This window comes from Acromyrmex echinatior, chromosome 11 (genome assembly GCF_024713525.1).
Source record: "Acromyrmex echinatior isolate Ae372 chromosome 11, ASM2471352v2, whole genome shotgun sequence".
Lineage (NCBI taxonomy): Eukaryota > Metazoa > Arthropoda > Insecta > Hymenoptera > Formicidae > Acromyrmex > Acromyrmex echinatior.
The window spans coordinates 5,924,704-5,951,724 of record NC_141862.1 but is presented as its reverse complement, the minus strand read 5'-3'; the positions used below and the strand labels follow the sequence as shown (position 1 = coordinate 5,951,724).

Sequence of the window (27,021 nt, the reverse complement as noted above, 5' to 3'; positions counted from 1 at the left end):
CACATGTATTAATAAAATTATTATTATTGATAATTAATATTTAATCAATTTGATTAATATGGTGGCCCCTTCGCGACGCGTTCGTGTTTCGCGCATCATACAAAGGCGTAAAATTTTACGCTTTTAGTCGGCAGCAAAAAGGAATATTTCTCCTTGCTGTCGATCTCTGGCATATTAACCCAGAATATTGGCCAGAGAAAAGACGAGGATCTGAACGAAGTGAGTGTTGGTGTGTAACATATATAATCTAATTTTTTGAAAGATATGTATAAAGATAAATTCTGAATATTCGGGAGGGCAACTTACTCGCAAATTGCGAGTTCTTATATTGTTGATTGAAAATACAATAACTAACAAATAACGGGGCTAATGAGAGCTAGTGCAGATAATGAAGCGCAAGTTTTATAGGTTTTTTAATCTACAAATTCTAGTTGCACTTTATTATCCGCAATGGCTCTCATTAGCTTTGTTATTTATTAATTTTTTGTATTTTAAAAATTAAAAGTTTATTTTAATTATTATCATTTATTGCTCATTTATTTAATACGATCGCAATTAGGTCTCTCTGAATTTATCAGTACACGATAGGACATGGTTAGGTATTAGCTGCTGCATTCAGCAAAGAAAGCAGTTTTGCAATTATTGTAAAATTTGATTTAATATCATTAATTCATTTGAATTCATAAGAACCTAAAGCAAGAACCAATTGTGTTGAAGAATTTTACAACATTTGCAAAGCTGCTTTCTCTGCTGAACACAATCATTAACATATTATATTCGCGGTGTTACACGTTAATGAAGTAATGTAGGAAGTAGAAATATACGAACAGAGATAGGATACGCGAATAGACACGAATAAATGAAAATACGGATAGGTAGGACAAGTATATGGATAGGTAGGGACTGTATAGGTAAAGATACAATAAATGTAGATAAATTGAAAAATTGAAAGTTATTATAAATAAAATGACACTTAAATAGATTTCGCGGTCGGGTAATTAAATTTTGTTTTAAAAATAAATATAATTAAACTAAAAAATATTATATTTGGTGTAGTAAAAAGAAATCCATTATTTTTCCAATAGATGGCTTTAGTAATCTGTATCACGCGTAGACGAGATACAGATTACTAAAGCCATCTATTGGAAAAATAATGGATTTCTTTTTACTATACCTAATATATTATATATAATTTTAATTTTATGATTATATATTATATATAATTTTAAATTTCATTGAATCTTCAGCTCTCCCGAATTAAACTTAATATAATATCTTATAAAATTTTTATACACGTACAAAGTACGTATATGCATTAATATTGTAATTAATTTTATCATAAATAAATGTATGTATAATAATATTACATACGTAATATAAAATTTATGTGAAGGTAATGTCCAGGTAAATGCCATCATGTTTATTTTTGTAATTTCCGCAATAGTTACTAATTTAAATTATACATTTATTGGAATGTTTATATATTCATATTAAATATATCTATTCCATACAGATAGCATTTATCTTGTCGTAGTAAATCAAATTTATTGTTGGTTTATTGATGTAAATTACACGAAATCGACGAACCGTATGATAACAAAAATTGTTTATTAATTTAACGAATTTGATAGATGTTTAAATCCAAATTAAAAAAATTTTTTTTAATTTGGATTTTATTGTAAATATGAAAAAGTCATTAATAATTTTAAGTGGCTTTTAATTAAAAATTTGATGTTTAAAATAATTGTCAATTTTTCGTCTATTTAATTTATTAAATAAGTCAGTAAAGATTCGAGCTTTGACTGAGGTAATATAGGTTAAATATTAACTTCTTGTTTGTTTTTTACATTTATATTTTTAACATTAAAAAATTACAAATATTGATGATTAATTTATTATGTACGGAAGCCTCATCGCTGTCCCTCGCGTCAAGTGGATGCTATGTTGATGCAGTTAATGCGTGATTTGTACCGATAGAAAGTTGAAATTATTTTTACAATATCATACGAAGACTTATTCCTCGTCGCTTTCTGTAAAGTCCATTCGCAAAGTCTAGTTTGGTATCTTGTTGGAAATTCTTGTACAGGATCGGAATTAATCCCGAGTTTTCTCGTCTTGCACTGGAAGTAATAATTTTGTCAATGAGTCAGACAATTATATGCTATATATTTTAAAATCAAGTTACGAAATTAATTTAGTAGTATACTTTAACATACAATTTTCGTCGCTTTTTTTGTTTTATTAAATGTTCTCCCACTAGTAATAATAATATTAGTAATAGTACTATATCTTAATAACAATACGAATTTAATATTGTATAATTAATGTATGGATATACATATAATGATTATTTTTTTAAATCCAAATTGTTAAGTAAATAAATTTAAGCTTTATGCAAATAATTTGCTTATTTTTCGATGATTGCTCTAACAAAAAAATATGATTACGAATGTATATATTTAATTTTTTAACTGTTATTTTAAAATCATTTTTAGGTATTGGAGACATCCCATCATTCCAGAATATTGTTAATTATTAATTTATATGTATATTATATACTTTTCTATGATAAAATACATGCAGATATATTATGAGATTATATTTAACAAGTTTTTGATTTTTGTCGATTTAGATAATTTTTTTATCAAAATACCTTATGTCCTTTTATCAATGATATCGTGATTACATGAATTTAATTAAAAATGTGTGGATACAAAAAATTCGAGATAAGTCAAATGGATACCTTTATATTAGCGAGATATTAATAATTAAAATTTTGGGAAAATGCAGAAAAAAAGATTGTTAAATTTTATATATAATAACAAATTTTTCAGAAAGCTTAGTTATTTAATTTAACTTAGTTATTTAAAATCTCGTTATTATCAAGTTCGATTTATCTCGAACAGTTGGTACCCGAGATACTTTTGTATTCATACATATAAAAAATTACAATAATGCATGTATTTTACTACTATTAAATATATTCCTTCGTAATCACCATTCCATAAGGAAATCATTTTATCTTTTTATTTTTAATAAGAGATGATTTGTAGTAATGTGTGGTAGAACATATAATTTCCTCGCAAATTTTGATATTATATTATATTAAAAATGCAATAAAAATGTAATTAAAATGCTATCAAAATTATTTCTATCATAAGTGGTCTGAAAGATTTGGAATTCACATCCTTCTGTAATAAGACCGCTGGTGTTTGACGGATTGCTTAACTTTTTTTTGCGAATGGATCTTATGAATTTGACGTGGAATCAAGTTCGCTTTTCTATGATTTTTTTCTTCTTTGTATCGGATACTAACTTTATCACAACGTGGAAGGACCTTGATCAAATTATCGGGATAATTATCTTAAATGCGATGAGAGTCTTGTCGTAAATGTATTAATGACTTTTTATCACGATGTTAATTAGTTTTATAATATAATCGCGAGTTAATAATTAATAGTAAGTACGATTTAATTGTTAGTATTTTCATTCCATATTTATCAATATTTCATTAAACATTGGTTTAGAAAATTTGTGTTATCGTATGTATTTTCGACATTTTCGTATAATACCTCATTACTAAATTTTGTTAATTGTGCTCCTATAATATAATTCTTATTACATTTCGAACAACATTTTTTATTATACATTGTATTGTAAATAATTATTGTATTATTAAAGGATTACAATAAAAGAAAATAATATTAATAAGCTATGCCATGTTAATTATTTTATTGTATTTCGCTAATCATAATGCAATATGATTTTAGCGAAATATAATAAAATAATTAAAGAAAAAAAGAGAGATATAAAATTAAAAAATAAATTTAAAACATACTTACCTGCAAAAACATACTTACCTGCAACCGACTAAATTTATTAGTAATTAATTATTCGTTTTTTTTACGGGGGAATATACTTACAAAGAAAAGAGGATCGCCATTAAAAATTGGCGGGGGTGGTGGAGGGTCTCTAAGGTTGATTCATTTTTATTCATATAAATTTTCTTCACAATTTTAAATTAAATGTAGTTTGCTTATACAATTAGAAGAGTTCTAACTTTATTCAAATTGCAAATTGTAAATATAATTATAAGAATAAGAATGGGGTAGAGAGTAATGTGCAATATTACAAAATGTACAATATTGCAATAGTACAAAATAAATGAAATTTTATAATAAATAATATATGTAAAAGTTTTATTATTTTATATACAATATTTATTTATTATCATTTTTTAATTTGTCACAATTTTTGAGCATTTTTTAGCACGAATTCAAAATTTAGAAAATAATGCGTTTAAAAAATTAGAGGGAATGGCTAAAACATGACCAATCACAAGTGATACCCATAAGGCGTCACTCTGATTGTTGACTCTCTACGCTACCCGACTTTAATTAGGCGGGACTGCCTGAAGAGAGAGAACCAGATATCCTTCAGTAGTCATCTCAGGAGGTGTCTCAGGATACCAGTCACGAGAACGTTTACGTAAAGATTTCGACCATGAGATCTCGTGCTATACCAGCAGCGAAACAATGCGCCGTTAATTCACGAATTAATTTGAACTAAAGTGAACAGTTATAACGACGACGACGACGACGACGCGATTGGTTCAACTGTCCATCGATCGACGTCGCGTGAGACTCATTCTGCGGGACGACGACCAACGATTGGCATACTCCGATCGCGTAATGACGAGGCACACACGCGGAAGAAAGGCCGAAGTCATTTAACCGCCGCTTTTCCATGTCATTACGCCGATCTGCCATTTTATATTTAGTCGACAGGGATTCCAATTAGCTTCTCTCTCCATCGTGCGCCTCATACAAGAAGGCGTAGAACGGGTATATGCCGTATACCATATATATGGCGGTATCCATCGACGGCGAGAGAGCAAAGGCGCTGACCTTCGGAAGGTCATCCATCTTGCAACGATGTACGATATGCTTCCGTGTACCATCCGTGGTAGCAAGGGACCTCGTGACGCTTGGTAAAGAATATTGACCCCATGTATAGGGAATTAAATCGTCGTTATCTAACGAAGCGCGACGGACGAGCTGATATAGAAATAATTAACTAGCTATGCCAATTAAAAAATTATACTGCGCAACGTGACGGTCGTGTTAATTTTTTCATAAATCGGTCCCTGCGATTTCTCATTATCTCGACGATACGCGGGAAAAAATGATGGCGGCATTATATTGGAAAAAAAGTTGCTGTATTAATTTTAGAATGTTATCATTATTGAGTGATACCATTATTGATTGATATTGATATGTAAATTTTATGTTCAAGGAAACAGGCTATTATTAATTAACACAAGTGTTTCATATATTTCACATTTTTAATGACAAAATATTTATAATCTTAACTTTGATAATTTATAGACACAAATAACTTAATTAAAAGGAAAGAAAGACTAAGTACATTGTCGAATTCGCACATGCGTGCGTGCATGCGTGCGTGTGCGTGCGTGTGTGCGTGTGTGCGTGTGGTGTGCGTGTGTGCGTGTGTGCGTGTGTGTGTGTGTGTGTGTGTGTGTGTGTGTGTGTGTGTGTATATGTGTATACCTTCTCATTTCTCTTTCTTTCACTTAAGTAAAATATATAATAACTAGTAATACAAAATTGTTTAAAAATTGAAATTACTTACTAATTACTACTTTCCATTATAATGTCCAGTAAGCAAATTGATAGCAGATTGCCGAAAACTTGACCTCAAATTTACTCAAAATTTGAAAATTTGGTGCTATTTTTGTCAGCAATAAGTTCATGTTTTATTAATAAAGCCTACATACATAATTATACAGCAAATTGACAGCAAAAACCGAGCAAAACTTTGATTTTATATTTTATGTTATAAGTAAGTTCATAACCGAATTTGTTAACATTGAAAATGACCCGATCGGGTACGAAACATTTGTTATAGATCATTGTTTTTATTTATGATTTAACTATTTATATTATTAAAAAATTTTTATTAGGCTTGTACTTTTATTAGGCCTTCTTTTATATTATTGTTTGATTTTATTGAGCCTTTTGATATATTATTTTGATCAATTATAATAATCAGAATTCTGATTCATACGATAAGAATTTGTTTCGTTTGTACTTCTTGTTGATACAATTACAATAGAATATATTTTTTAGTGCATATATTTGTATATTATATTATATATTATATTTCTAAATTATATTTATGTATTCTAAAAGTAGCGATTATTAACCGAAAACTAAGATTATCGTTGTGAGATTATTTATTCGTTGTACTTATTCACTTCAATTCATGAGTGCAAATGCGTCTAGAAGCAAAATGACTGTCACGCACTGGCCGTAAATGTAAGGCACGAGCCGAAGATAGAATACAATCGCAATATCACTTGATGAAATTCAAAATATCTAACGGCTCTATAGCACATAGAGATATTCCTCCGATCTTTGACCCGATCCGGTATAAAACGAAAAAATATTATTAACACTCCGCGGAGGAAACAATAAGGTGCTTGGTACCTCGTCGCTGTAATCAGTGTTCCTCAAGTCAATAATCACTTCGCGGCGGAACAATTACGAAGACAATGACACTCGCACAACGTTTCTCCCCTAAACACAGACATTAATATTCCTGCGTTCCGGGCTAATTGTCGAATAGCTGGGCGTGCACTTAGGCATGTGAAAGTACTTGCTAACGAAGCGCAAAGAGTTCGTCTAAAAAAATCACACGCATCTTAAACTTTCAACATAACAATAAGAAATTTGTAAAACGTCTATAAAAGTATAATAAGCAGGTAAATTATAAAAATTAGTGCAAATAAATTTATTTTTAAAATTTCAAACTTTAAGGGAAAATCTCTTGAGAAATTTTTTTACTTTTTTTATTTTCTTAAAATATATATTTAAGAATTTTGTGTGAAGTTTTAATTCTTCTATCTCAATGCATGGTATCCAGGTACTCATATTGAATTTTAAAATAAAAATTGTTTGAATTTTATAGTAAATCTTTATATTTTTGTATGTATTTTGTTGTAACATTTCAAAAACGATCCTTCGAATAATAAACAACAATTTTGCACAGATTCTCACTTTTACATCTTTGTTAGCGGAACTTTTACATTTGGATTTTATAAAATATGATAATAAAAAAGTAAAAAATTATGCATTAACAGAAGAAAAAAAGATCAGGAAAAAGTTCAAGAGGAGGTTGAATATAAAGATTGAATTAAGTGTCGTTACTGACAATGAGTCGCACGAGAGCTTGCTTCGCTTTTTTTCATCTAGATATTGTATATTAAAACTACTTGTAACGATTTAGAACTTTTTGTTTGGATTTTGAAATTCTTTTGTCCAATTTTCTAGACGGTTTATGTATATATATGTTCCTATAATGTAAGGTAGAGTTAAAATCTTACTGTAAATGCTTTAAAGCATTTGATTGACTAATGAGGAAAAAATTTTATCAATCTGGATCTAAAAAATAATTCACAAAACATCTACATTGAACGTATCCATAAAAGGACAAAATCAATTCCAAGTGTAATGGCAATATATCTCGGACTTCCAAATGCTGCAGATGTTTCACTTTTATGCATAATGGATAAAAAAGATTCTAGATAAAAAGTAAAACTAGAAAGGCAAAAAAAAGTTCAGAGGAAATCAATACAGTTTTAAAGAGGATCGCTCATTTGCAAGAACATCTGCCGAAAAATTGAAAGAGACCGATAATGATAATTATAAGCCCGATAATAAGTCCACAGATAATAATGCCAATATACAAGGATCTCTTAAAATATCTTCTAATAAGATGTTTAAGTGCAAATAATCGAAGTAATAACAAAAATCTAAATGCAATAATTTGGTGTTTTGTACCGAATCATTTACTTCTAGACCTAAAAGTTATTGAAATTTATTTGTTATTGCAATGTTTTCGACCGTTCGTATTTTTAGTGAAAGATATACATCCATTTTGAAAATAATGTTATTATTGGATATGAAAATCGGCAGAAAACGAAAATTTTCGCATTGCAGCAAGAAAAAGATTACGTCTACCGATCGTGCAAAACGCTAATTTTCCTTTGAGACACGAAGGCCCGAAAACAATAAATTGAAAGATAAGTAATTGACTTTTGAAGAATTTTTGAAGAAGACATACTTTATGCAAATTGGAATAGCAGATTATTCGTAAGTTCAAAAAATTCATATCTAATGAAAAGTCTATTAGCCGTGCGGTTTCTTTGAAAAAAAGATCTTAAAAATTATCTTAAAAACGGTCTTCAACAAAGGAAATCCCTCTCTTAAGATCGAAACATAATAAATTTTCGCATAACGCATAATACATAAGAGAGTGAATCTGAGTCTTTTATTTCCATCTCAACTTTTTGTTGTTATCTTGTTATCTTAGTGCATAAATGTGTGGAAAAAATTGTAAGAATGAATGTTTATGCATTATGTATTAATTGGCTGGCGTTATGTAGACAATGGTTATGTAGACAATAAAATTTCACATTCTACTCGCTCGGCAAGCATAAAGTTGCATCAGAAGAGTTACTGAGAGCGGACAATAAATTTTTAATTTTCTAATAAAACTAATCGCTTTTTAAAAATAATTTTCAGAATAAAATACAAAGCTTTATGTACACATTTGTGCATTGGCGCGCGTTATGTTATGCACTATGTTTTAAGGTGATGGTGCATAAGAAGCTTAAGCATGAATAAGTCAATCACAGTAGAGACTGTAAGGCAATAACGTAAGTAAGTTACAGCAACTTCATAATACTATTTTCTTACGGCTTATGTCTTACTGCTTAAATTTTTTTTATGTGCCATAGCCGTTAAGCATTATGTATAATACAAAGTCTGTGCTATAAACTCTTCTGGCTATAAACTTCTTTTTTCATCAAATTTTCCAAACATATTTCATCCATACAACATAAATAATTTTGCGTAATCGCGAGATACGCAATTCTTTTCAAGGGAATGCAATTAAGCATTGAGATTTATTACTTATCAAAGATAAGATATCATATCTTCTTCCAAGTTCGAATAATTTAAGTTCGTTTACATCGTGAATAAATGCATAATAAAATAATAATTTGCGTGAAAGAGACCGATGTCCGGAATATTGCGAACATCGGCAATAGTAAACGTTAGTTTGAAACGAATAAAGGGAACGTGACATACTTATTTGGATACAGTTACAAAAACCGCGATAGCAAAAAATTGATATTTTTGATTCGCGATCATTGTTACGCCGCGTAGCGGTCCATCTTGTAGATTCGCGAAAAGTGGCACGCCATCTGCTCAGTGAACATATGGTGGACATAGCGTAAGTCATTTAAATCAGCGAGTATTACTTCGATACTTATAATTCGTATTAACTGTTATGCGCGTCCTTGTAATTGCCGACTATCTTAGATGTCCGACAACGTCAAATGATTTCGCAATGGATGCAATAGTATTGTATAAGTGATATCGATATCAATGAGAAATTTACGCAATTATGCGGAAAAATGCGATTTTGCTAAAATACCTAAAAAATTAATTGGATAGATTTGAAAATAATTTTATTATACCATCAAAACATGAACTTTCGAATGAATAAATTAGGTAAAGATCCTCCATTAATTATCTAAATAAACAAAGTTTAATTATTATTAAATGAAGTTTAATATTAATTATTAACTTCACAGTTTGTCTATCAAATAGTACTCATATTGTTCTTAAGATTTTTAGAAAAATTAAAATTTTACGAGAGTAATAAATTTTAATTGTGCCATTTTTGTAAACAAAAAGGGGATCTTCTATAGAAAACATTCATAATTAAAACAGTTTTGCTGGTTGAAGTTTAAAAAAAAATTTATTTTTAATTTAATCATTTTAACCGATTAAGGTAAATATAAAGTTGGTAATATTTCGAGTTATGTCACATTCGATAAATTATTCCGAATTTGTTATAATATTGTAGAATAGCAGAATCGTTACAACTCAAAAAAATTAGTCTTTTAATTATTGTTTTTAAAGAAACGCACTAGCGCGAAAATAGTAATATAATGACATTTGATTTGTTTCTAAGAATATATTACTTTTGTTGATATTACTTTATAAGTCAATAATTTTCTGTTCACGAAAAGAACAGTTTCGAAAAATAATTTTTCTCTTTTCTGAAAAACTTAACTTTTCAAGTTGTATCTCTTATAAAGAAAGGCAACGAAAATAATTATGCATAGAACGCTCGCACTAGTTGTTATAAGAGTATTAGAACTTTTGGTAGCATTGTGTGTTCATTATGTTTGAACGTCCTGCATAATTATTTTGATAGTGTAATCCAGTTATTTGTTTATCTAAATTTTTAGATACTTTAATAAAATTGTTCTTTCTGTGTATAATCTTGGCATTTCAATTTCATGACGGTATACGAAGGTTACCAGTCGCGGATATCTTGGATTCAATGTGAAATTTCAAATTATGGGGTACCAACACAGTTATTGGTTACACATGATTCATAATACGTAACCATTGATTATGTGAGTAAATATCACGCTCATAATTTGATTTCCAATCAAAATCAGACGGATTTGCTGTTGATTTGCTCAAGTCAAAAGTTTAACAGAAAATTGAGCGAATAAGTAAAGAAAATTAAAGATATCTACGTCAACTAGGGGATTAGAACTTAAGATCTCATTAAAAAATTTAAAATATATTGGATAATAAAAATAGATTCTATGACGTTTTCGCAATGTTTATATAACATATTTTATTAAATTATTACATTACAATTATTCTATTTTACTAACAATTTAAAAAAAAATTGAAGATGTGTTAGATGTATAGTTTCTGCAGAGAGTGACTGGAATTGGATTTATACTTTCCATATAAAAGTGAATGTATATACATGTGAAACAGTTTAATAAGGTCAATATTTATACAATACAATATATACAATACAATTTTATATTATAAATGAAAATTTTTCCATTTTATTGTATCTTAATTATTTTTTAAAAATTTATCTACTTTTTATTAAAATAATTTTTTATTTAGGTTCTAATAAATTGCCTCTAAACTTTGTATTATATTATTTTCAAAGATAATGTAAAAAATTTATTACAATGTAAAAATTGATTATTTTTATTTTTAAAAGAATTTTTCATTTTATTACAATTAATAAATACAATTAATACATTTTTAAGGGATTTGCAACTATTTAAACAATACTTCTAATTACGTGCCCATAAAAAAACGATTTTATTAAAGTATTTAAAAATTTAGATAGATATATCTGAAAATAATTTTGTTGAACTATTAAAAATATTATAATTATGTAGAAAAGTATGATAAATAATGCTGTAAACAATTTTGATATTCTAGCAATTCAGTTTGAGTCTTACATAATTATTTGCTCCACTCCAATACAATTTATTTTCAGTCCAATACAATTTACAATATTTCGTCTAGCTAAATTTTTAGATATTTCAGCAAAACCGTTCTTTCCATGTGAATTATTTTATTTAGCATTAAAATTGCAAATACACAAATATCATCGAGATCTCTGCGAACGCTCTCAACATGTGAATTTTCTTCCATGCAAAATATCGGGCTGCCACTTTCGCCTGTTTCTATCAATGCAGTTTAATTTTAATCGGTCGATTCAACTAACTCTTCACCTTTTTCTAGCTTTAAGAATAAGAAAAAGATAAAGAGTAAGTTGATTGACTGAGATTAAAGTTAATCTATATTGATAGAAACGTCTTTGATCAACTCCGATTAATCGACGGTTAGTCCATTGGAATTAGCAGGCTAATCGCATCTATCGTTGACAAATACGATTGGTCAATTCCAATGAACAATTAAAGTTAATCGGAGTTGGTCGAAGAGGTCCCCACAGAGTTAGGTAATTTAAAGCTGCGAGTAGTTTCTTACATTTTCTACATGTATATAATACATACGAGTACGTACATATATCTTGTATGTATAATTCATATAAAATGTACGTATAATACATAAAAACCATGTATGATACGTTACGTTTAATACATGCCCAACTCTGCTATACTCGAGAAATTAAACAACCGGAAACGGAAGTTTCTAGCTGATAGCGAGGAAAAGAGTCGCGCGCGGTATCGCGGCAGGAAAAGGTGGAAAAGACTTGGCGACCCGGAGAGAGAGAGAAAGATTCTTAAGCACGCGAGTCTGCGCGATACAGTTTATTTGAACTGGGGATTGACGAAGTGGGGAGACACGACTCGACGTTAGCGCACCGCTGCGTCTCTGCAGTTTGCAAACTTTAGTCGCGCGATCTCGTCTGAAGTGTTGGGGCATTTCATGTTGAGCTCCTGACTACGCTTCGATCGACCGGTCGTTCGATGGGTCGATAGTGCCGTTTGCGACTTGCGTACAATCCTACGAGAAAAGCCGAGCGATTCATTCGGAAATCTCCGTCGATACCGAAAATTCCAGGTGATAGTTTATGCGTTTGTTTAATCGTGCGTTCGAGCGAGTTTGATCACGTTCGAGTTGTGAAAGAATTCAATTGGTGATTTTGAATTTTTGCTTCAACACATCGTTTCGGACGATATTCGGAGCATTCTCGTAATATCTTTATGAAGTTACGGATTCTTCTAACAATAAGTTAGGCGATCTCGACACGTGCATCGGGTTTACATGCTTACACATGCGTGTGAGACGAATGCTTCATATTGACGAATTAACGCTTTGGATGGATACGGAGTTTCGTTAAGTTTTGATGATCGACGAGGTGAGAAGAATAATTACAGTGAACAGGTTTTACTCGAACCTGATCCGAGTAAAGCGATTGTGTTTTTCAAAAATTGTGGAAATAACGCATGCAGAGAGGTTAGAATGGGACGTATTATGACGAAGTGCAATTCATCCATAGGTCTGTTTTCATTGTGACTCAACTAGTATACGCTTAGAGTGTACTTAAAGTGAAATAGGTACGTATTTGAAGTTTGGCGAAAGAGAGAAAGTTTTAGTGCAGTCCAGTATAGAAACAAAGGCAGACCTCATGTAATAATCATTTTGTTTTTTTGTTCATATTATTAGACTCCCAATCAGTACGCAATATTAAAAAAATATTTAAAAAATATTTTTTGAAATATTTATTTAATGTAAAAATATTAATTAAATGTTTAAAAAATGTTTTTTAAATATTGTGTGCTGATTGAGATATAAAGCAATAAACAACGAAGAATAGATAAAGACTACTTTCCTTTTAGAGAACGCAATTGATACAATATCTGTACCCGAATCTTATGACTGTAATTCTTAACGACAATTGTTATGTTGTCGTTACGCATCTCATTTGCGAAAAACAATCCTTATATTGTGCTTTTGTTGTAAAACCAATCAGCAGAATTTCCTGAAAAAACTTTCTGTGAAGAATATAAAAAAGTCCATCAGAACCTACTTCAGCTGTTCGGATGCACAAAAAACTCTTTATTTTCGTGTAAATATTTTCGTAATAAAAAACGAATAAAATAAACATTAAAATATTCGTTTTGTATATATTTTATATCAATAGTTTATACTATTTCTTTTTTACTACTGTTTTCTACAAATGATAGTGGAACAATGAAATCGTCAATATATATTTTGCGAGTAATAAAATCAGTAACGGGATTACAATGAAAAAAATTCCGAAATCGTTGTTATTTTTGGTATTTCTCTCTTGTATGCATGCTTTGGATGGTTTTCGCGTATAAGAGATGGAGTACAAAAATCGTCTGCATGCAATACATTTTGTAGGACAATATACGATATTTCACAGAAAGTTTTATGAAATTTTGCTGATCGATTTTACAGCAAAAGGGATATGTACGATACAATAGAGATTGTTTTCCGTAAATGAGGTGATTTTGTTTTAGGATATTGCTCCATAAAGGATATCGCTCCGAAATTTAAACTAATTTATATTATGAACATATAATTAGCATTAAATTATAGTATTAGTATTTTTGTTTTTGTTATTTCTTTTTTAATGTGAATTTTATCTTTATTACAAGTCAGCAAAAAATTATTTCTTGCTAAACGATTAGAACAATAAAATCGGGGTTAAAGCAATAAATTAACACAAAAAGAGCATTAAATCGCAGAGCGGTATTAGCATCTTAGGACATTACTTAAGATGATTTTAAAATAAGAACGAACTATGAACATCGATCATTCATTAATAAAAGAGTTACGCACAGGTCTAGACACTTTAGGGCCGGTATTCATAGTCAAATATTTTCATCTTATATTTAAGACCGTTAAGTATGATCTTAAGAACCAATCAGAGAGTTATATTAGATAAAATATTATAGAATAATATTTAAGATATTACTTAAGACGGTCTTGAAATAAGAATCGACTCTAAATACTGGCCTAGACGTTGCGATTATTTTCTTAATAACAGTAATAGATACGGCTTCAATGCTTAGGAACTTTCTCGTAAATTTTATCGAGAAGAATCAAAATAGTCTGATGGCATTTTGCCATATTTGTCATCATTTTCGAATTAATAGTTTTTCTGTCTAGATCTGTTTGTAACTTTTTTTATGAGAATAATAATTTTTATGAGAAAATAAAAAGATAATAGATAAAAATATAATAACATCAAAATATTTTGAACCATTTTATATACTAAGTTATTATTATAAATTGTATTTGTAATTGCACTTTAAATGTTACGCGTTTTATTATATTTAATTATACGCGCGAAATTTGGAATCCGAATTATAACATTGTTTTAATTGCTAATTTATTTTATTATATCTTGTAAACGTGTAAAATATTAATTAGTAGCGATTAATAATCTTCGATATTAGACTCTCGAACGATTTACTTTCACTGTTAAAGCAAATTAGATCCACTCACGGAAGGTGTTCTTATTAACTTATACACAAATTAAAATCTCCTGCTTTGTTTCTGATATTTAATTAATCATCATACCATTAGAAAGTTGCGCGCAACGCAGAAACTTTCATAAGCTTGATTAAAATCGCTGGTAGGGTTACGTGCTTGGCGGTACGATAAGTCTTCTGTTAGGAAAATTACGTCAGAGATGTTCGCAATACACACACCACGCGTAGAAACATAAAACATTTGCAGCTTAGAATAGCCACTAATGGGCGGAATTGCTAAATCTGTACTTTCACTTTGTACGATCTATTATGCACAGAAATGCGGTGAGGCTTTTTAGCTTAGCTCTCCATGAATATAGCTTAATTACTCGATACCACGAATTCTCATAATTCGTTTCTTGTCAGGTTTACGTCTACTTACATCATGTTGGACAAAACGGACGCTTTAACACTTAACGTCTATCATACATAGACGAACGTCATCTTTGAGCTGCAGACAATAGGAGTCTAGAGAGAGTGAAATCAAATGACAAAAGAGCTATTCTCGTCACAGTTTGTAGTCTCTTTGAAAATTTCGGTTGAAACGTAATTGTCCGTTATATACGTACGTATGTAGCAGAAAATAAAAAAACGCGATTTCTGAAAAAGATCTTGCACACAAACGGAATAGTCAAGTATTCGTTCGCGTACAAGGTACATACCTTGGTGCATACTAAAATGCGGGGGATCTGTAAGACAAATAAATGACGAAGAAATACAGAAAAACGTACGAAGATGCGAACGCGTCATAACCGGTCGTCGTAATAATTCACGATGTCTTCGTCACGATCGTTTTAGTTGCAGGTAATTAAAACCCCATTACATGGCGATTACAGAAGTTTGCACTGGGGAGGACATTCTATCTAAATAACGAGGAAGAAGTCGAAGAAGAAGGTTAGGAGAAAAAGAATTCCCCCATTCTCATGTGTATTCATGACCGGAATCGCGGATAATGTCTGTAGTAGTCTCCTCCCGCATCATACCTTACATATGTAGAATATTAATTCTCATCATTTGTATGCAATGTACGTAATATCGCCGCGAATGCGCGTAGCCGTGGAATGTCGCAGGTGCAAGTCACTCAAGAAAGTACATTATGGACTATGTGTATGACAGCGAACATGAATAAATTATATTTCACATCGCTCTCGGAGCTGTTAACAGATACAAATCATCGTTCCTAATTACGTGAAAATCCCGGGATACATAATCGGAGAGTGAATCGGATTAGAGGCAAAAATCTTTGTAGAGCTCAGAGAAAGTATAATGATTGAGCATATGAGTAATAGCTTTTAAGCGAGTAGTATTAATGAATGAAATAAATCGAAACAAAAGTAAAACTGATATTTTTGTTTAACAATATATCAAGGTATCAATTAAAAAGATTAGGATAATATTGAGTAATAGTTGTGATGTACAAGATTAAAAAGAAAACATTCAGGATTTATTTAATACACATCATACTTAGTAAGAAAATCTTAGTAAACATAGGTCGTAAACATAACTCAATCATTTCTAAGATACAAACAATTTTGTTAGTATCATATCTGATTTAGGTCCGCGGTTTTTCATTTTCTGACTAATTTAAGTGGTTATTAGTTTTAACTTGACGATAATGTAAAAATTGTACTTTTCCAGCTATTGTTAATCGTAAACTGATAGTTTTGTAATGAATAATTTTAAAGTTACAATAATCATCATTTAATGATTAATCATTGCTGAAAAAATAATGTTTATATTATTATTAGGTAGTCTAGTCACAAGTTAATCAAAGAATAAAAACTTTTATTGGCTTTTACGTGTCGCATGTGACGTGAAGATTTATTACTGTGTTTACAAACCATGTTTTGCCTCAGTCAATACATTCCATACATTCCATACATTCCATACTTGGTAATAAAAAATTTTACCGATAATTGGCTAGTTGTTATTACAATCAGTGATTGCGAATCTATTTGATGATTGTACATCATTATCAAATAATATACTAAAGATTATTCTCTTTTCATATCGTAACATATAGAAACCAATAAGTTAGTCATGAGATACTAACATACAAAACTGTTTATATTTCAGAAAACGATTGAGATTTCGATTTATTTATTTATTAAGATTTTTTTTTTACTCTTACTATGTACACTACCTATCATGTAATACGGAATGCTTATTTAACCTTAGGCTTGTTTTTTTTAGTATTTCTTGCAAGATTTATTTTTCCTCTTTTTTTTCATGTTGGAGAGAAAAAGAGAAAGGATGAACTGTACACAAGAAGTTGAAAAAAATAGACAACATCTTTACAGCCCGAAAAAGTCATGATATAGTGACGATGAAACAGTCTTATATTTTGAAGCAAGGATTATGATAGAATAATAAATTATAACAAATTCTTACTTACAAAAATTTTACTTAAGCCGGTATTTATAGTCGAGGATGTAGTTCCGAATGACCCCTGCTTGCGATTATAACTTTAAATTTTGCACATAAATTCTACTCAATGTGAGGAATAAAAAACATATAGTCTCAACTTTGTGAAATGAAAAAACCTGGGAGGACCTTTGGGTCAATTTTGGAACTGAATTGTGTGCCAAATGATAACTCTACAATAAGATATTAATTACAAAGAAGTTTCAGGGATTGAGGAGAGAGAGAGGGGGGGGGGAGAGAGAGAGAGAGAGAATTATTATCAGCTGGAGGGGAGAGAAAGGAGAGGAAAGGAGTTCACGTACTCCTAAGCGAAAATCTGTTTTCTTTCTACATTTCCAGCTTTGATAATTATTGTCACCTCATCTTCAAACTTCTCTGTGATTTATGTCAATATAAGATAAAACCACCTTTTTGCGGTTACTCTTTCTTTAATCGGTCCGAATTTTAGTCAATAAATATTGCCATATAAAAATTTTTTTCATTTCCCAACGTTGAGACTATGTTTATATATGTTTTTTTATTTCTTACGTAAAGAACAATTTATATGTAAAATTTCAGATCAATCGCAGGGGTTGATACACCCTAGTCGAGTTTTATATTTAAGACTGTTTCAAGTATACAGTTTTAAGATATCATAAACTAATTAAAAGTTGTATTACTTGAAACATTACTTGAAACGATCTTGAAATAAGAACAGAATACTGCTCTTAGAAAAAGCTGTAAGATTTAAAAAAAATAAACCCGTCACCTCTAAAAGTTAAACACTTTGTATAATGACATTTATAAGTCGTTCATTCACTTTAATACATGTTATCTTCTTTTCTGTCGGCATTGCCGCATTTCTGCTGTTACGACTTCAAAGACAGGAGGCGACGTTTCGCAAATAGCAGAACGTCCCGCTTTACCATTCTGCCCACGTTTCTCCGCGACATAGAGCCGCTCATCTGAAAGACAAACACCAGTGGCGACACACTGGTATGTCACGGGAGATAATCATCGTCATAAATTCATCATCATCATCGTCAAGATGCCCGAAGCGTAATCACTCATCTGTTTGCGCGGTTCGCCGCTAACGCATCACTGTCAAGACTGTCATCCCTCGCGAAATGACGAATTTCATTGAGGGTGGTTGAAATGACGAAAGGGGGAAAGGGAAAAGAAAGCATTTTGTTCCGACATTGTTCCGACAGAGAATAGAAAACGAGCTATGTATTGTAGTTATTGCGAGAATTGCTATATCTATTGTACTTCCGTTATATTAATTTCTTGAAATTCTTTTCATCGCATTATATAAAATGCTCTAAAGTTATTAACAGTTATAAGAATTGTTTTGAATAAGATCGAAAATCTTTTTTTTTAAACGATTGCCATAATACGATTATTTTGTTAAATTTATTTTACAACGAGTTATTTTCATGTTAGGCAGTGTCCTGTTTTCAAGTATGCAGACAAAGAGTGATACATCTGATTTCTGATAAAAAATTTAAAAAACAAGCAAAATTATTCGTCAACGTGAAGCGCATGCATTCCATCGTGCGGATTGGTGAAATGTAAAAGAAACGAAAAAGCGAGTTTGGTGCAAACTACTGTGAGAGATACTGTATCGCGATGTCGTCAACTGGTGAATTTTCAACGTTGTCGAGCGGCGAGGCCACCGGAACTGGCGAGGACTCATTGCCGAGTTCGAGAGAGGCAACTGCCGAGGCCGCGGGTTCCGGCGGTGGTTTCATGCCACTGCGCGAGTTCCTGGACAGATTCTCATTGCCAAGAGTGGTCAGGGTCGAAGGTGCTGGTGGAAGGCCGATACTGCTGTATAAGCAACAGCAGAGATCGCTTAGAGTCACGGCTACACTGCTGATGCATCGTTACCGTCACGACGTCAAAGTAGGACCGGAAATAGTCATCCCGGAAGGTTATCCTGGTGAGTATAATCTCAGACAGTATGCTGTGGATTTGCTTATATTTTCTTACTTACGTAAATGAGTTTAGTAAGAAACGAGATTGAGTAGACAGGCATTCGTTTTTTAAACAAAGAAAATTTAACAAAGTTAATTCAAGAATATACAGAAAAAAGAAAGAATATACAGAAACTATTTTTAAATCGATCATAATCTGTACATTTATAAGCAAAAATATTGTAAGCAAAAATATTGTTATTTCAAAGATTTTAATCTTGATTTGATTGAGTTTGTATTGTAAGATTTTTGATGGAGAAAGTCTCAAATTGCAAAGTAATACTTACGTCTCAACATAAATTCAATCAAATCAAGATTAAAATCTTTGAAGCAAAACTTGTATACAAACTTATATACGAGTTTTATTTTATTTTTTTATTTTTTACTTATTTTATCATTATTTTTTATTTCTAATAATTTTAAATAATATTTTCTTACTCAATTAAATTTTATGATTTAAAACAAATTATTTATAATTTATTCTTATTTTTCCTATTAAATATTAAAATATTATATACAATTAATATAATAAATCATTTATTTCTAATTATACAAAAAATGTTATTATAAAAATATTATATTATTATATATATTTTTCCATCAATCATAAATTAAGCAATATTTTTGCTTATATACGAGCATATTATGGTAGATTTAAGAACAGTCTTTTTTTCTATATAATTCTGGAAAAGATAAAAAATCTTTTAAATTCTCTTAAATTTTATTTTTAATAAAAATCAGAGAAGTATAATTACTTCTATTAATCGTAAATTTCTGAAATATATAATATATCAATTTGTGAGGGTATATATATATATATATATATATATATATATATGTATAGATAATAATAAAATTCTGTTTTGATACATTTTTAAAATAAGTGATTAAAAGGTTAAAATACAATACAGGACGAAAAATGCGATTAATGAATAGCAAATCATACACGCTGTACGGAATTAACTATCCGTCGCATTCCGGCCTTTGACTCAGCGTATCGATCATGATGATCGATTGTGCTTGCGGAATTGTATCGGAAACTCAATCTGGGATTAAAACGATTACAGTGTATTGCATAAGAGCATGTGCAGTATGTTACAACTAATAGAAGACTAGAAAGAAATTTCTTCGCAAACAACTGCAATTCAAATGTTTTTTCTAACTCTAAAAATATTTATGATATTCATTTAACATATGAATTTATTCACGGCATAGGGTGTCTTTCACCAATCTCGGTTAAGCTAACCGACAGTTAGATGAATAAGCTTCATGTAATCATCGGTTAGCTTAACTGAGATTGGTGAAAGAGATCCATGTTCTATTTAGTATCTAGTGATCAGAAGATAAATTAAACAATCATATATTTTTTTGTAACATATATGTATAATATATGACATCGACATTTCCTCATGATTCGAGAAGGCGAAAGATATACATCCCGTTTATCCGTGTATTTATTCACATCTAACTACATATGTATGTATATAATCAAGTTATAGGCACAGTGGTAATTTAACTTAAACTCGCAAAAAGAAAGTAACAGATGGTTGTGGGTAGCATTTAACAATGAAGTTTATTCTGAGAGACAGAGAACGATGTAAATCACACGCGAGTTCGAGCAACGATTTATAATAAACATTGACGTAAAATTAAAAAAAAAAATATTACAGATTGAATAATGATTTTTCCTCAAGAAAATACTAGAAAAATAAAAAGATCAATTTATGAATTTAATTAATATATGAATCGAACATTTTTGCCATCATAGATTTTGATTAAGTAAACGTAACGTTTGCGATTTATTTTAATTTTTTAATTGTTAATGTCTGCTTGTTTTGTAAATAGTAAAATATTGTAAAGTATTGTAAAATGCAATATTCAATATTTTAGTTAAAATGCGACATGATGTAGCAAGAAAGACCGTTCGGCAGGTATTACTCAACGCGTAGAAATAGACGCAGCCTCGCGCATAATCTACATAGGAACGTTTCAATTTTCTCGGGTGCGGCGTATCCACACACGTTGCATCTGCCACACTGGCAACAACGATTTCTCACGGCCGTAATCGCGCTCGCGAGAGTGTTAGCGTGCTCTCTCGGCGCCGGTTCATAGCTCTCGCTGGCAAGAAGTACGAACGAACGAGCGGAGCGAGCATCGGCCTATAAATAGTGAAGGAAAGTATGAGGTAACGCGGCAGAGCGTGTCGCGAATTATAATTTAATATCGTCCCGGCTTGTAATACCGCGAGTACGCTCGTGATAATGTCTGTGCGCAGAAACGTATGCGAATCTAGCGACGATTCTTCGACATATCGACCGATCGAACAAAATAGACGGCGAGAAAAGTGGAAAGAAAGAAAGAAAATCTGGTCTCGGTTTACACGGAAGGAGAAGGAAAGACAGAGGAAAACGCGTGCTAGAAGAGACAAATGCAGCGCGTTAACGTATTATTCAGGTACGCCGGGAACGGGTAGGTGGTCAGTGACATACGGCCGTGAATAATACCCCGCTCGTATTAACATAATGTCTGACTTTTTTCAATGGACTGCCATGAATTACAAATGCTTGGACTGGCGTGGGACGAGATTACGTCGATAAGCGCAATTCGCTTGCTCGCGCGAGACAGCAGCGAAAGTTTAGGACTGTTTTATAAAAATGACAATGAACAACCGAGGCAGAGAACGAAGATCTTAAATTTATAAGATACATTAGAGTGATATAATCCGATCGTAATTCTAATCAGCTACCATAACTATAATTATTTGTGAGTATCGGTACTGTAAGTCAGATTTTTGCCTTGAGCGTCTACAGTGAGATTTCAAGATGTAAAACTGAGCTTTACGTATTGAGAAATTGACTAGTCGATTATTCTCATATTTGATTGTGATTGGTCAATTTCTTTCGGCTTGAGGCTCAAGCTTAAATTTTACTTAAAAAATTTTCATCGTAGATGAATCATAAGCCATATGTCGAACCGTAGACGGTTCGTGAAGTTAGCCCCCCAACTTTAAATAATAAAGTTTCTTTAGCTCATTCGATTGCTCATCGTTTGCACATTTTGAATTTTCGTTTGTATATTTCTAGTTAAAAAGTTATTTAAAAAACAATTTTGAAAGGGGGGAGGGCTAACTTCACACTAGCCCCTCAACTTCGCGCAAATTGGATCTAAAAGGTCTCAATCGATAGATTTTCGTTTGCACGTTTCGAAACAAGTTGATTTTTTGTTTGCACGATTGAGATTGACGCATTTGCATTACATTTTTTGCAATAACTCTTAACTTTTGCGTTAATATTTAGCATTATTATCAATGAATATTTTGGCACGTTTAAAAGTAAATGCGCATGATAACTTGACTTGTTGCCATATTTTTTCTGCAAAAATATGAGTCTATTTGCCTGATATGACATATACCGTCGTTTCTTGTGTCCATATTTTTGGCGAATACGTTTTCTCTCTCTCCATTTTTCTTCAAAAATTATCAGTTTAAATTTCTTTTCATTTTAGAGCTATATAAATACTATTTGATACTATTGTATTATATGAAGAATCTTTTGAATCGTTCCCTATACTATTTCTCTTAATAGAAAACGCTTCTATAGAAAATAAGCTAGAATATAGCAAATAATTAGCCAGGAATATTATTTACTCTCTAGTATTTGACCAGTATTAGATTAGATTCGTCTCAATTTGGGCGACGCTTGTTTCGGCAGTGTCTAGATAGTGAAACTAGCCAGTTTGTAACTAGTCTTTCTAATGATTTTTTAACCAGCGTTTAATCAGTTTTTAGATAAATTTATGATCAATTTCTAACCATTTTCTATTCAGTTCTTAACTTTTATTATTTAATTATTATTTGTTATTATTTATTACGATATTAATTTCTAAAATATGTTAATCAAAAAAGGATATTATGTTAATTTTTTTTTTTTTGAAAATTTTTTATTTTCTTTTATTACATTATAAAGAAATATTTATTTTTAGTACAGTATAATTGTACATATATACATCTAATACAATATAAAGTTATATTTTTACATTATTATATATATTTACATTATTTCTATGTATTATTCAGAACTACATAAAATCAAATTTATAAATAATAACAAAATAGGAAAGATATTATTCTATAAAAGAAAATTAACTTTTAATTTAAATGCGGCTTGCATTGGAATTCATATGGTGTCCACTGTGTTAAACATTGAATTCTTTTATCTAATTCGCGTCGATAAGATGGCTTCAATTTTTTATCGCAATGATCAAAATACCACGTATCTAAATATAATTTTTTCATTATACCCAAGCAAACTAAATGCATGTAGTCAAGAGGAAACATTCTTATCATATCTATTGGTGACTCAATAGAAAGTAAAGGTGATTGTCCAGTATGATGACATAATTGTTGCTGATAACGAAATAATTGATCAGTTTTCTTCTCACAAGATACATCACATAGATATACCACTTTTCTATAATTTTTTTTTCTTAAAATACTATCCCTAAAGTACATAAATTTCACATCTTTCGCAAGCACCATATCCTCCATGTCCTACAATTGATTTTAAAAATTTTCGAGCCTGTGCATCGCAAATAAATCTATGAATTTTAAAGTAAACTCTTTTCCTTTAATTATTGATTTTTCCGACATTAATTGATTAATTTCTTGTATAAATTCTTTTAAAAAAATCTTATTTACAAGTTTATTATTTCCGCTATAAATTGCTACACAAAATGGATTATGTACAAATGACTCACAAATCATTTTACAGAATTGGCCAAAATTGTTTTGAATTAGAGTGAAACAATGTCATTCCGTCAACATTAAATTGTAATAATATATTTAATGAGATATGTAAATTTAGAAAATATTGATCAAGCTATTTTTTATTCCAAAATATACAAATTCGCCAGCTGTTCCGTCTATTCCGTACATTACTCGAATATTATACGAAGCTTTGTTGATAAATAAGAATGTTTTTGCACACTTTGGCAAGTTGGGTAAGAATTACGGCGTAATGTGTTTAACAATTCTTCTAAATTATTTTGATTTATGTTACATTTAAGCCCACTTACGAATGTCATTCGTATCTTTTTCTTTATAATCTTCATTGATATTAATTTCATTGCATTAGCAAAAAATTAGCAAAAAATGGCTAGATTCTGATTAGTAATCAGTTTTTACGAGAAATATTTCTACTCGGGTCTTATATATTAGACTTTGTTTCTTGTTTCGTTTCGCATCGCATCACGAAGGAGTAAATTCCGTTATTATTGCTGATATTAATCGATACGTAATGAGTATTTATGTATAGAAGATACAGATTTGGTATAGGCGGTGGTGGAAGTCGATGGGATTATACTTTTAATCCTATGTCACCGGGTTTAAGTTCAACACTACGCCTCCTTTGTTGTCTTATTATTATTGAAATTTACACAAGCGGGATAGCCGCGTGATGTTGCCGCAATATCTGGTATTACTTGGAGCAATTTTATTGTTTTGTTTTATACACTTTTTGAGAAGAGGATTTCCGTGAGTAGAGCCGCAGCCACGACTAAACCCCTTTGACCCTTTGCTCGGGATCATTTTCTTTCACGTCGTGCCGGATCGAGTTGTCTATCAGCTGCTCATAGACTTGACTTTATGCGCTCAGATCTCCGTCCGAGTCGCACGATGGAGAAAAAAAACGGATGTATCTTTACGGCCGAGTAAATACATCGTGAAAGCGCGTTCGTGACTTTATCACAAAGTAGGAGTGCCGCTTCGAAAAAAAAAAAAAAAATATTAGATCGGCTTCAGTTTACAGCGGTAATTTGAATAAAATTACGACAATTTTGTTAGTTAAACTTATGATACAATAACAATTCTTCTGAAAAAATGTGAACTGATTTTTTTTTTCTTTCAAGAGTCCCAAACGTTGGAATTGCAAGATCACTCTATTGAACAATCTCGATGTATTTTAATATCTGATTCTATTAATTCAAACTTGGGTATAATTTATCTGAAATTATCAGGTATAATTTAGAATAAAAAATTATTTATATAATATATTTTTCTATTCTAAATTATATAAGAATAATCACTAATCACACGTGATTGATTTTCTAAAGATGTATATTAACTAAAGACATACATATTCACTGTGCAATAATTATAATAATAATTTAAATATTTTAAATAAAATTATTATTGTTATTACATAATTTAAATACGTTTTTTAAAGAAATTCTCACGGCATGGAATCTTTTTCCACAAACTGTTATCTGATGATGTTGCGTATAAACGCTTTAACAACGGCTTTAACGCGGACTTAATGAGTTTATGGAGCTTGGAGCTACCTTTGCATGATAATTAAACGCGTCTCGATAAATAACAAAGAACATCACCCTATCGCCAATACTCTACAGCACTTCTCGGTCGGAGACCATTCATCATGACCGAGCGATTACACGCAGCCTCGAGCGCGACTTAAGTCACTCGCAATGTCGGAGTTCAGTAGTGGGTGAAGAGGAAAGAAGAGGACGTTGCAAATGTTAAACGTTGTCGGGCGGAAGTGGCGGCCGCGCTCTGTGCCTTCTCTATGCATAACTCGTTGATTTACAGCCAGAAATACGTCGTGAACGCGCGCAAACGCTCGTATATATGGACTTCCACGCGGATCTTGGATTCATCTTCTCTCCCTTCCTTTCCTTTTTCCCTCTTTCTTTTACCCATACGTCTTCCGCGCACCTCCGAGATTTGCATAAATCTCGGAAACGCGAAGGAGGCGCAAAATCGAAAGTTCAGCATCACCGTCTCGCCGGTATTAACCGCGAGGGGCGTATTCCCGTACCTTTTACGACCGCAAGAGAATTCCATCCGAGAGACGCAAAGACGATCGCTTTACGGCGCGGAGCAGCGTGGAAGATGCGTTTTATAGCGAATAAAATCGAAGCGATTTCCGATTTTATTTCTCGTATATATAGAAACAATGATCAGGCTACGATCTCGCGCGCAGAGAATCGCACCGCGACTCTTACCACTCGAATTTCGCGTGAGAATAGCGTATACATTCGAGATGTATAACGAATATTTTAGGGGCGAAACTAATTAATCGGGCGTTAATCTCTCGATGTCCAGGGTTTATAAACTTGCGATCGCAGGCATCGCCGAGTAAAAGTGCTCGACGTTGAATGTAGCCGAGCATACACACAGTGGAAGAGCAATCGTGGATTTTTATCAATTAGCGTATTAACGGATAATGCAGAGGAACCACGGGTTTCCGCAATTGCCAAGGTATCGCGATGGGATTATAGCAATCGCGAAAAAGTTACCGGAGCATTAATTGTCGTTTACCTATACCTTGCATTAGTGTCCTTCGATAACTGCCTTGCACGGCCATTGAAAATACTTGCCTCCGCGAAAATACTTGATCCTTATATACGGACGATACGCAAAACGGAAGATCATACTTCGCACAGACTTTCGATACGATATAAATCGAATTTGCGATTGATAAAGTTTACGAGAAATAAAAATTTATCGAAAAGGCGTGTATAAAATACGATATATACATGAATTATATAATTACATCTTACGCTTGATTTTATTTGTAAGAAATTTTTCTTTCAGACCGCGTTTTATCTTATTCATTGACGCAATGACGCATATTTTATCGTTATCTTATTTAAATATTGAATGCGTGGTAGTTACGTGAATAGCGAAAACCGCGGCGCTTTAATTGTCGCTTACGTATATTTCGCATTAGTCTT

The 27,021-nt window shown here is 31.3% G+C and overlaps 1 protein-coding gene across 4 annotated transcripts in view; it reads left to right on the top strand.

Moving 5' to 3' along the window:
- The first annotated feature begins 12,249 nt into the window (after positions 1 to 12,249).
- Positions 12,250 to 27,021, top strand: part of LOC105142974 (uncharacterized) — a 170,344-nt gene continuing 155,572 nt past the window's right edge. For 3 of the 4 annotated variants that reach the window (XM_087411570.1, XM_087411572.1, XM_011050917.2), the window contains exons 1-2: positions 12,250 to 12,946; positions 18,740 to 19,238. In XM_087411570.1, coding sequence (XP_087267696.1) covers positions 18,926 to 19,238 — 313 coding nt within the window. In that variant the 5' untranslated portion in view covers positions 12,250 to 12,946; positions 18,740 to 18,925. Of the gene's footprint in view, positions 13,020 to 18,739; positions 19,239 to 27,021 lie in introns of all 4 variants that reach the window. The other variant, XM_087411571.1, reaches the window with a different exon arrangement.